This window comes from Palaemon carinicauda, chromosome 44 (assembly GCF_036898095.1).
Source record: "Palaemon carinicauda isolate YSFRI2023 chromosome 44, ASM3689809v2, whole genome shotgun sequence".
Lineage (NCBI taxonomy): Eukaryota > Metazoa > Arthropoda > Malacostraca > Decapoda > Palaemonidae > Palaemon > Palaemon carinicauda.
In genome coordinates, this window is record NC_090768.1 from 11,333,049 (window position 1) to 11,345,548 (window position 12,500).

The following is a 12,500-nucleotide window of genomic DNA, read 5'->3' on the forward strand; positions in this document are numbered from 1 at the left end:
ATGCACAATTACCAACTCAGTAGGGTCTGGCAGTCGGTAGAAAATGCATTTGGAATTCTGTGCAACATGGCTGTGTAGAAGGTGTTGTGTTATTCTCATATATTCTACACATCATCCTGCATGTATCCAGTCCAGCATGTACAGAGGTCAACCAGGAAGACCCATTTACCCACGAAGTCTTACATGCTACATTTGGAGGAGGGCCCCAGCTGTAGGAATGCGCATGCCAAGAACTCCCCGCAACACTGCATGCCAAGGCCCAACGCAAGCATTTTAAGAAATACTTCTTCTTCCCACAATGATCTCTGCCTTAGTAGGAAAATGGTATTTTGGATTCATAATTTCACTATTGTTCTACATGCTGACGGTAATTTTTTGAATTATAGGGTATTTTTTCATGGAGTTTTAAATGTCATTGCCTCATTCATTGTCCATTTTTATATTAGCAATTTTCTGTAATATATTTGATTAATTCTTTTTGTTTATGTATTGACACTTTACAATGAAAATTTTAATATCGACTTTTTTTTTTTTTTTTTTTTTATAGATATTTTTAATATTCACGTGTGTTTTTCTTGATACATTCGTTACGTATGTACTTTAACACCTTAAATGATAATAAATACTTTAGCAAAAATAATGGAGACAAAAGGCAACATTATGAAAAAATACTTATATTGCACAATAGTCAAAAATACAAAAATAGCAAAAAGATAATGGAGACAGAAACAAATATGTTATGAAAACAATACATTTATTATACAATATTGTGATCACAGATAAAGACAAAAAAATATACAATATACAAAAAGCTGTACAGTATAAAGATAAGAGACAGCAACCAACAGCTTACGAAACAGGAAGCCTACACCTAGTAAAACAGAGGACCAATACCTTTACAGAAGACCAATACATTATGAACAAAGTTTACAAACAATAAATAAAATAACAAGCAATTTCAAGAAAAAAGCAGACTATTGTCTCTTCTCCCATAAGCCCATTCCACGTTCAGTCCAGGGGTCGCTGGAATGTGTGAAAAGGGAAAAGCACGGCTCTCCCCCCCCCCCCCCAACACTTCCATGCACAACCTGAATGTCACATACTACGACAGGTCCACCTGTAATATTGAAGGCCCTGGCGTAGAAACACCAGATGGCTTGAAGTGAGTATTGGTACAGGCAGAGACCTCAGCAATGCTTGCAAGGCTGCCCAACACCAGGTATGATGACCATAAAAGTTTTGTCCTGGCTACCTGGAGGGGCTTGGTACATTGGCTGTCCTTGGATTGGTGGCACTATCATTGGAATGGCGGGGGTGCTGCTGCTTGGCATGGTGACATGCTTGAACTCTGACCAGAGTGGAACAAAAGTTCCTAACCAGGAACCTGATGGTGGCTGCCAAGAGTCCCCACTTCAAGGATAACTTGTAAGAGTTAGAGAGCTCCATGCAGTTCTTTGCCAGGCCAAACTCTGAGTCACCACCAAGATAGCCCTCCACATTCAATGCACAAATGATGAGCTGTTTCCATCAGCTCGTTTGTGAACAATAAGAGAACATGATACATTGTACAAGACATGAAAAAACATTCCAATATTTGAGTATTAGTAACTTTAACAATTACATATTTTTATACCTTGTTCTATCTTTTGTATTATCTAATGAAGAATACTTTACCATAACTATACCATATGATAATTATAATTTTTAAAACAGTATCAGTTTTTCTCATAAAATGTAACTAATATATCCTCTTCTCGATTCTTTCAAGGCCTTCTGTTGTGCCACAGGATCTGCAACTGGAAGAGCACCACCAGGCTTCCTTTTCTTGTCCTTTGCAAATATTGCAGGTTGGAGGCCATCCTCCTGCCTACCGACGAAGAGTTCATCCATGTCAGTGTCAGGGACTGAAGGCACTGTGGTGGCGGGGTTCATTTGTGGATAGCAGCAGCAGCGGACTGTGGTGAGATGAATGTATTAGTTGCGTGTATATTATGTTTTCATTTGTAAAATACGGTGTTTATTTCATTATATATTCTAAGTTAACAATATAATTTGAAGAAAATATAAGCAAAATAATTCAGATAAATACCAAACTATTAAATTCACTATTTATTAAATTCTATAGTGAGAAGGTTGGCAAACAAAAATAAGCATACATACCATAGGCATACCAAGTGTCCAAGGCTTTCTTTGATGCACTATGTGTGGCTTCAGGAAACCGAAGACTTGAGAGGAACTACCTTTCCCTCTCCGTCATCCTCCGTGCACCTTCACTGCATTTCTCCTTTGGGAGCCTACCTAATCTGGAGCGGAGAGAAGCAACCCTTGTCTTCAGTTCATTTCCAGATAGCGGGGTGGGGGCTTAGAGGCTGCCCTTCTCTGCCCGTACATTTCAATACACTCCTTTTGGTTGTGACAGCTTTCGTCCTTGTTGAAAATGTAGAGCGTCTCCAACTCCATGCTTCCTCTCTGTTCCCTCCAGCAGGATGATGTTCTTTGTTTTCTGGTGCCTCTTCCACGATTAGTCATTACTGCCAACTGCTGTAGGAAGATAACCTTTGGTAATGGAGTTGTTGTTGCTGTCGTCCTCAATAAGCTCACAGTCCCTCTCGAGTATCATAAAGCTTGTTCTTGGAGTCAGACTCCATATCAGTCAAGGATGATGTAGAGACAACCAAGCTGGGGAAGGTGGGCTACACAAAAGTGGCAGACAAAGATGGCACAGAAATAGTAGACAAAGCACCAGCCACATAAGTAGCACACCGACCAGGAGGAAGAGAAGTGACAGAAAAGCAGTAGGCACAGATTTGGCAGACAAAGCAAGAGGCACAGAAGTGGCAGATGTAGCAGCAGTAACAGAAGTAGCAGACAAAAAGGCAGCAGGCCCAGAAGTTGTAAACAGAGCAGTGGAGAGATGGCAGACAAATAGGAGGCAAGCAAAGAGGTGGCAGGTGAAGAGGTGCCAGGCATCAAGGAGGCAAGGAAAGACCTCCTGGCCTTGACCCTCTTCAAAGAACCCTTCTTCATCATCCTTGTTTTGGTGAAAGCTGGCAAAATTAGCAAAAACTAGCAAAAAAGACGATCCTCCAGCATTATAAATGCCAACTCATCCAATGATGCCGATTTTTCCTGCTATGGTGTTGTTTGGCACTGTTGCCAAATGCACCCACTCGAACTTGAATTTTATAGTTGTTCAGGAAATTTATGTCTTACAGACATCCTTCTGTCATTGACAAGAAGATCAGGAGATTTCCCATCTATGGTCATGTGCAGGCTCGAGCAATGAGAAACACCCAGACCCATATGGTGTCACTTGTCATACTTACCAACTGCTCCAATTGTACACAATTTTACATTTGTTTTACTTAAAAAAAACCCTAATGTTTAAGGGTTAGATTGCCAACAACCAATAAACCTTCACGCGGGAGCTGTTGGGAGCAATATACGGGAATGTGTGATCCCACTTTGAAGGTGACTCTCACCTTTAAGGTGATAATTGGCTAAGTATGAGTTCCAAGTTTATGAACCTTTCTTTGTTAATAGAACAGTTGTGTTTTCAAATAGTTCACAAAATAAGTTCCAAAAATTACTTATATACTTCCTCATGAGCTTTGTAGCAGAGAAAGAGAGAGAAACTTACTCTATAAATGGAGATCGGACATCCAGAGCCAAATCTGTGTCGATGTTGACGTTGTTCCTCATCGTCCAAATGATCTCTTGAAGCCAGGTTGTCCCACACTTGGGATGGGTCATTATAACAACATCGTCTGGTTTAAAGCTGAAATGATAACGAAAAAAAATAGGATGAATGAATAGATAATTTAATGTAAAGTCCTTAGAAATTAAATAACATAAGACCAGTGTTAATGTATGAATCGGAAACATGAGCTCTAATACGAAAAGTGGAAGCAGAGCTTGAGAGAACAGAGATAAGAATGCAGAGGTGGATTACAGGAATCGCTGCTTGAAAGATAAAAAATGGTGAAATAAGAAGAGTAGCAGGTGTAGTAAAGATTACAGAGGTGATATGAGTGTCACGACTGAGATAGTGTGGGCACTCTTTGAAGATGGGTGGGGGAGGGGGGGGAGTGAGGATGGTTTGGGAGAAACCTGTTAGGGGTTGAAAATCGAGAGATGCAGAGAATTGGATGGTGAGATAAGGTGAAGGATGATATGGAGATTAGAGGTTTGTTGGAAGAGGATGCCTTTCACAGAAGGCATGGGAGAGGACGCATCGGGCAACCGACCCCTTAATGTAGTGAGAACGTTGGTAAAAAAGAAAACTAAATGGAAGTAAGTAAAGCATTCGATCCAAATGCCAGTATCTTCAACTTCACAGCAGTAAATGCACTGAATAATTGAAATTATATTTACCTAAAGTTGTAGTATTTGTCAGCAAACTTTGCGTACTGAGAGGGCATGACGAAACCGCTGGGTTGTACTTGGACAAGGCCTTGTGTGTAGCCCAGGAACCTCTTCTGCAGGGGCTCCTCCAACGCTTTCTCTAATCGCTTCAGTTCGAAAGGAAAACTGGACGCCATTTCGATGGAGTTCTTTTGACGATAGTCTGTGTCCCAGTTGAGAGCAGATAGGAATGAAACAGTTGAATTAAGGCATATCTTAAATGTAAAGATAGGTAAGGTGTTTGGACATTAATAACTCTGGAAAACATTTTTTTTTTTTTTTGCAAATGGAAAGAAAACTAATTGCATTGCATAACATTTCAATACATGTTGTTCAGAGATGGCGAGACAACTTAGATTTACTTAGATCGCAACAACTGAAATCGTTCTTCGCAAAAATATTCGGAACAAAGGGTAAATCCCGGTAAACAATAAGTGAATATCGAATAAAGGGATCAAGTAAAGATAAGCACTCCCAACTCGCGCAAGTGAAGATGGGCACCCCCGGATTTAACCAAGTAAATATAAGCACTCCCAATTTTGACCAAGTGAAGATGGGCACTCCAAAAATTCTGTGGATAACGTTAAGATAATGACAAGTGTTGTTTTAGAATTTTATTGTTGAACCAAATAAAATATAAATATCTTTAAAATGGATACATCATTATATAGTTAAAAATTATACTTAATGAATACATATTTCATGAGTACACATAGAAATATAAATGGAGAATTTAATCAAAACAATATTGGTTTGCGACTGTTTCACAAAACCTGTAAAATTTTGACATTATGGTTTCTTTCTTTCCTCAAAAATTCGTTTAAATAAGAGTTCAACAATTCCCTCCTGCATCCGAGCTTGCGTTTTATTCGTATTTTGTGTTTTGTATTTTTTATATAATATTTACCTGAACATAATTAACCTAAGTATATCACAATCCTGTTTTCCTAGCTGTGAAAAAACTGCGTTGATCAAACCAATTTACAAAGGAAAAGGTGATGTAAACGAGCTAAATTCATATATATAGGCCCATTTCAAATTTATCCTACATGTCAAAGCTTATTGAAAAAGTCATAAGTGAGCAATTATGGGCGCATATTGATGAGTTAGAGGTATTCCCGGAAAATCAATCGGCCTACAGAGCTAATCACTCTACAGAAACTACCTTATGCTCAATAATGAATATGATAGGTCTTCTTGATGAGGGAAAGTGTGGAATTTTGATTATGTTAGATCTTAGTGCTGCTTTTGACACTGTTGTGCACGAGTACTTACTTGACGACTTAAAGTCTATTGGAGTGACTGAGGAAGCACTGAAATTTTTGCGAAGTTACTTAGTGAACAGGAAGACTATTGTAGAAGTTTCTGGAAACCGATCCAATGAGAGAATTCTTATGAAGGGTATACCACAGGGTAGTGTTCTGGGCCCTATCTTGTTTAACATATATACTATCGAGCTATCACACATCTTGAAAAAACAAAAAGTGGGCTTTAAACTATATGCAGATGATATTCAGTTTTACCTCTCAATTTCAACAACACAAGATACAGAGAAGAAAATTGATGAGATAATGACTGAAATAAAAACATGGATGCTGAGGAAAAAGCTCAAATTAAATTATGATAAAACAGAATGTATGTTTTTTTTTGGCACAAAGGTGGCTTTGAAGAATTACCAGTTAATTCAAAGTATAAACATTGTTGATGCTGATGTTGGGATTGTGCCTGTTGTGAAAAATTTGGGTGTACTGATAGATTGTAATTTGTCAATGAGGGACCAAATTGTGAACACAGTGAAAGTGTGTAACTATCACCTGAGAAACATAGCATTTATTAGAAAATATTTAACAGAGGGCAGTACAAAAATTTTAGTGATGAGTCATGTAATATCAAGGCTTGATTATTGCAATTCTCTGTACTACAAATTGCTCAATACACTACTAAGAAAGTTTCAAAATGTGCAAAACCGGGTGGCTAGACTGATAAAAGGCATTAAACTAAGGGAGAGAATAACTCCTGCATTGATTGATCTACATTGGTTACCTGTTAAGGCTAGAATTGAATTTAAAATTTGCTTGTTGACTCACAAAGCACTTACAAGTGATAAGCCTAAATATCTTCGTGATTGCTTGGTCCCCTACCCTGAAGCTACCAGCGCCGCTGTAAGAGTTAGACATGCTGATGACCCACATAGACTATTCGAAATTAGTGTGAATTATGCAATAGGAGGAAGAACGTTCAGTTATGCTGCACCGAGACTCTTTAACGACCTTCCACTCGATGTCAAGAATAGCAATAATGTGGCAGCTTTCAAGAAAAACCTGAAGACTTATCTTTTTAGAAATTGTTATAATAGTGACCTGAAAACTATTAAGCCTGAATACAAATGCTAGCGAAATAACTGATAACGATACAGAGCAAAATATTAACTGGAAAGAAATTATTTTTTCACACACCAAGGCCCGCCTGAACAGACCTTTAGTGTCTGATGGAGGGCGAGAAATAAACCCGTAAAAGTAAGTAAGTAAGTAAGTAAGTATTCCAATAACTCTCGATTGACTGAGTATGAACTCCGGTAGCTCTATTAACGAAATTTAACGAGTGATTTACAGTATGATGAGCGAATCTTAGGTCCCTTTGAATGTTGCAATATGCTCCCCACTGATCACTGTCAATGGTTGTTCCTGGCAAAACTACTTTCTTAATTATCGGTAATAGCGTTTTGGCATTACGCGAATAGACTATCTCCATATAACCCGAAGCTGGTGACGAAGATGGGTCAACTATCCCAAATACCCAAATTGGATTCTGAGGAGCATGTCCCCTGTGGTGTTTTGGTTTGTGGCTGAAGCAAGACTCATCAATTTGCACTGTTATTTCTGGCCCACCAAGTATAGTAGGGTTTTTCAAAATATTTCTAGCAAACCTGTCAAAAATAACTGAACATATAAATGATTTTTTTGAAAAACTAAAAAACTGTGGTTTGCAATACACTCAATTCCTGACACCAGTAGAATATGCCTTCTATCCACCTTTGCAATGAAAGCTTTGATCGATAAAAAAAAAAAATCTTTACGAATTGATTCGTAGTACTTGTATTTGCGCAGTTTTTGACTAGGCACTTCCAGGCGTATTTATCTTGAATTGAAGACCGTTTCGTCCACTTCATTAAACTTTTACATAGAGGACATTTTAATTCTTTGGTCAGCTGATTCTTCTCCTTCATCTAGTTTATTGCAGGAAACGGGTCTTCAACCACCAATGGCTTAATGATTTGTTCATATAGAGAACGGTCCATGTTTGGAGGCTCTATATTTTGTACTAAATTAAAATGTTGAATTTTGCGACTACAAGACAAGAATTAAAACAAACGAAAGTTCAACGATCGACTATTTTCTCAAATAGGAAACCGTTTTACTAACCAAAAGAAACACTAATTTAACATTCTTAACAGAAACCAACTTGTTAAAGATTAGTATCTAATTATGTGTTTAGAAACAAAAAACAAGCAATGATTTAACAATGAAAACTGAAAAAAAAAATCGTTAGAATATCGGGTATTTCTAAATAGAGCAAGAAAAGATAAGCACCCTCAATTGTCATTGTGGTTTCTTTCTTTCCACAAAAATTCGTTTAAGTAAGAGTTCAATAATTCCCTTCTGCATCAGAGCATGCGCTTTTTTCGTATCTTGTGTTTATTTCAATGTATGAACTCCGGTAGCTCCATCAGCGAAATTCAAAGAGTGATTTACAGTATGATGAGCGAATCCTAGGTCCCTTTGAATGTTGCAATATGATCCCCACTGATTACTGTGAATGGTTGTTTCTAGCAAAACTACTTTCTTAATTATCGGTAATAGCGTTTCGGCATTACTTCATACGAATAAAGTTCTTCTCATCACCAGAATGATTCAAAGAAAATTCCAAATCGTTAATACGACTTTCAACATTTATTGACAATGTACAGAAAATCATGCATTAAAACAAGTTTTTTTTTTCTTTTATTCAAAAGGAGTTTTATTAACTGAAAGGGCAAGGATGAATTTCATGGAAGGGAAAGTATTACTGATGACGAAATGACAAATTAACCTTATTAAAAATGTGAATAATTTCGTAAATCAGAATTTCTTCTCACGAAGCTTCTTTCATAAACTTCACAACACATTTTAATTCTTAAGTCAAATTTCATAATGAAATATTATCATACAAGAATAACATGGATTATTCAATATGGCACAAATTTGTGATTATTAACAACCAACACTGATGCTCTTAAAAATAATAAATATGTTCACTCAAACATCATTTGAAATTGAATATGAAATGGAATACTTAAATATGTAATCTAAGTTTTATATTCGATATGATACTTTAAATTTCTTTTCACAGTTTTAAAATGTATAGATTCGAGTATTAGTGTTTTCGTTATCACTATTCTGCAGATATTTCCTCAACCCACAATATCATAATAGATAAAATCCCACTTGGTTACACGACTATTCCTGTAAAACAAGTGAACCCGTTCTTATAGGCCACTCCCTTATTATCCACATTTCAATCTATTTGTCTAACAACAATAACAGACTATAACTTGACAAGTTTTACTTGCAATCTAAGTCCACATGGTTGTAATGATCGAACCACAGCAAGATCAACATCGAATGGTTATCAGAGTCAGTGTTCATTATTATCACTGAAATTAATTATCTTGAAGTACTAACGAAGAACGTTGTGGCAACTCTTACGCAAACAGCTCCCAGTTACAATAGTTGGTTGTCTATTATCTTTTCCACTGTTGATATCCGCTCAGTTAGTTATAAATAAAGATAGGCGAGAAAGTCAAGCAAATATCTTATAACTTACAGCAAAATGAAGATATCTTATTCACACTGGAGACCTTTAATGAAGCGTAAGCTGTACAGTGGTCAAGTAGCACTGTTGACTCTTTCGGAGGTAATATGGGTATTCACAGCGGCCTTGACAACGGTGAAACCAGTTCTAGACTTAATACCCCCCTCTCTCTCTCTCTCTCTCTCTCTCTCTCTCTCTCTCTCTCTCTCTCTCTCTCTCTCTCTCTCTCATTACATGCACACACACACACACACATATATCATCATCATCATCATCAGCCGTTGCTAGTCCATTGCAGGACAAATGCCCCAGTCACATCCTTCTTGTCGGGTCTGTTTATGGCCCTTCTATGCCGTTTTATACCCGCAAATTTTCTTAGCTCGTCAATCCATTGTCTTCTCTTCCTTCCCTTGCTTCGATTGCAATCTCTAAGGACCCACACTGTTATTCTTGTGTATTTATTATCTGTAATTCCCATTATATGTCATGCCCATGTCTATTTCTTTATCTTATGTGTTAGAATATCCTCTACTTGAGTTTGCTCTCGTATCCATGTTGCTCTTTTTCTGGCTCTTGGTGTTATTCCCATCATTATTCTTTCCATAGCTCTTTGAGTTGTAACTAGCATATGTTCTTGAAGGCTTTAGTAAGGCTCTAAGTTTTTTTATGCATAATCTAATACTAGGACCATGTGATTAAATACTCTTCATTTTAGACGAAGAGACACTTTACGTTTCATACTCTCATTTTGTTTACCAAAAGCCCTCCATCCCATGCTTATCTTTCTTTTAATTTCGGTCTCATCTTCTGAGGAAACGCTTACTGTCTGTTCAAATTAAGTATATTTTTTAGAAATCTACAGTTTCGTCTATAGCCCTTATTTGTTGTCTCTCTGCATTTAAATTGAAAATTATCTTAGTTTTACTCATTCTTTTTCAGTACTACATTTCTACTTCCTCAGTTCAAATCTTTTGTGTTTTTTTTTGTAATTCCTCCCATGGCTCACTAAATAGAACTATGTCATCTGCAAATCTTAAGTTGTTAAGGTATTCCCCATTAATGTTAACTCCTATATTTTCCCAGTCTAGACAAGGTGAATAATTTAGGAGAGATGGGATCTCCCTGTATAATTCCCCTCTCTATTGGAATTTTCTAACTCTCTTTATGTAGTTGAGATTGCTGTACTTAGTGTATAGATATTTTCAAATGTTCTAAAATAAAATTTATCTATTCTTTGTCTTTGTAGGGCTTTCATTACCGCTGAACTTTTGACAGAATCAAAAGCTTTTCTCATAGTTTATAAATGGCATATGTAGTGGTATGTCATACTCTTGATTTTTCCATTAGCTGATTAATTACATGGATATAGTCAGTTTTTTAATATCCGCTTCTAAAGCTTCTCATGGTTGATTAAAGTCTAGCTGTCTTTCTATTCGGCCTAATATGATCTTTGTAAATATTTTATATGTAACTGAGAGAAAACTTATTGTGTGGTTATTTTTCAGGTCCTTTTTCTCCCTTTTTGTGAATTAATATAATAATAAAGTTTTTTCCCCAAGCTATAAGTATAGAACATTCTTGTAGACATTTAGTGTAAGGTTCAGCGAGTTTTACTACTATGAAATCTCCTCCATCTATTATTAAATCAAGTGCTAGGTCATCTTCTCCTACGGCTTTGCCTCTTTTCATGTCTTTTAATGCTTTCTTTGCTTTTCCTACTGTTACTTTTAGTAAAGACTTAGATGTTATATTACTTCTATTGGCCAATTTATTTCTTATATCACTACTGTAGCATTGTATAGAAATCCTCTGTTATTTTTATCACTTCATCTCTTGTTGATAATATTTACATTTTCATCCTTTAAAGTTAATGTTGATAATATTTACATTTTCATCCTTTAAAGTTAATACATGTTGGGACATTATTCCAAGTCTTCTTTTCATCAATTTGATAATTCTTCCTTTCATTAGTGTTTTTTAAAATTTTGGTCTGACTATGTTTGTGAATGTTTTGGGTTTTAAGTTTGTTTATTGGTCTGGATAGTTCTGCTAATTTTATTTCATCTCTCTTGGATTTTACCCTCATTTTCAATCTTCTCTTTATTAGGTTTTAGGTCTTTTCTGTTAGTTTTCTTGATCTTGTTTAGGAATTTTTTCCACCTATCTCTTGTGTTGATTCCAATACAAATTTTGTTAAATTAATGTCCATTTCTCCTTTACTTGGTTTCATTTCATGTAGCTGGGAGTACCTACTTTGTATTGTGAAACCAAACTCATCAGTTTTTTCTCTTAATACAGGAGTGTTTATATTCTGCCTTTAAATTAGTTTTTCAGTTTCTTTCCTTAGATCTAGACAAAATTTACTTCTCACCATTCTATGGTTGCTTAACTTTGACCTGTTTAATATTGTTACATCTTTAAGTAAATTATTTTTTTACTGAGAATAAAATATCTATTTTTTTCTTGTGCCTACTTCAAATTTACCTACTGCTGATTCTCCTTTTCTCTTTTGATCTACTTTAGTATTGAAATCACCCCAAACAAATGTAAATTGGATTCTATGTTTTTTTTAGAGATATCTCCAGATCTTCATAAAAAGTTAATTTTTATTTCTTCCTCTACACGGGATGTTGTTAGGTGCATAATTTCGAATGAGCCTCAGTTTATACTTCTTATTTACTTTAATAATCAATCCTGCAATTCTATCACTAATACTGCAAAATTCTTAAATTTTAACCGCAAGATTTTAATTAATAAGAAAGTTCACTCTATTTTCTTTGTTCATTCCATGTTCTCTGAAGCAAAATATATGGCAATCTTTTAGCTCGATATAAAAGTATACTCCATTTCTCTTAATTTCACTCAATCCTATTGTATCCCAATTTACTTATATCAGTTCTTCTAGTAACACAGAAATTTCTTCCCTAGACAGGGCCCTGACTTTGTATATTGCAAGGCTCAGTTTTTAAAAGTTGCCTGTTTATAGTCCAGAGGTTTTTGGCGGCCCCTGTAGTGGGAGGGATCTGTGTGCTATTTTGGGCAGTTGTTCCACTGCCACTAGGGACTGGGGACCGAGACGGGGTTGTTTTACTCGTGTCTGGGGTTTGGTCGATTTTCATCACCAAGCTGCAGATTGTTGATGGTGTGACGAGCCGAGAGAAGGTTGTGACTCAAAGGCAGGATGAAAGCAACTGAGTAACTTTATTACAGACACTCGCCTTTATATACAAAAAGTCAATGCAACA

The 12,500-nt window shown here is 36.3% G+C and overlaps 2 protein-coding genes across 3 annotated transcripts in view; one reads left to right on the forward strand and one right to left on the reverse strand.

Annotated features, from left to right (window-relative positions):
- The window catches only part of LOC137634174 (sulfotransferase 1E1-like), a 14,388-nt gene extending 4,986 nt beyond the window's left edge, over positions 1-9,402 (reverse strand). Inside the window, exons 1-3 of one of the 2 annotated variants that reach the window (XM_068366439.1) lie at positions 9,268-9,402; positions 4,375-4,567; positions 3,641-3,778 (exon numbers count right to left, since the gene is read on the reverse strand). In XM_068366439.1, the coding sequence (XP_068222540.1) occupies positions 3,641-3,778; positions 4,375-4,541 (305 nt within the window). In that variant the 5' untranslated portion in view covers positions 4,542-4,567; positions 9,268-9,402. Of the gene's footprint in view, positions 1-3,640; positions 3,779-4,374; positions 4,568-9,009; positions 9,030-9,267 lie in introns of those variants that run through there. The other variant, XM_068366440.1, reaches the window with a different exon arrangement.
- Positions 1-12,500, forward strand: part of Taf5 (TATA-box binding protein associated factor 5) — a 570,605-nt gene that overhangs the window by 299,750 nt on the left and 258,355 nt on the right. The gene's annotated exons all lie outside the window — the stretch shown is intronic.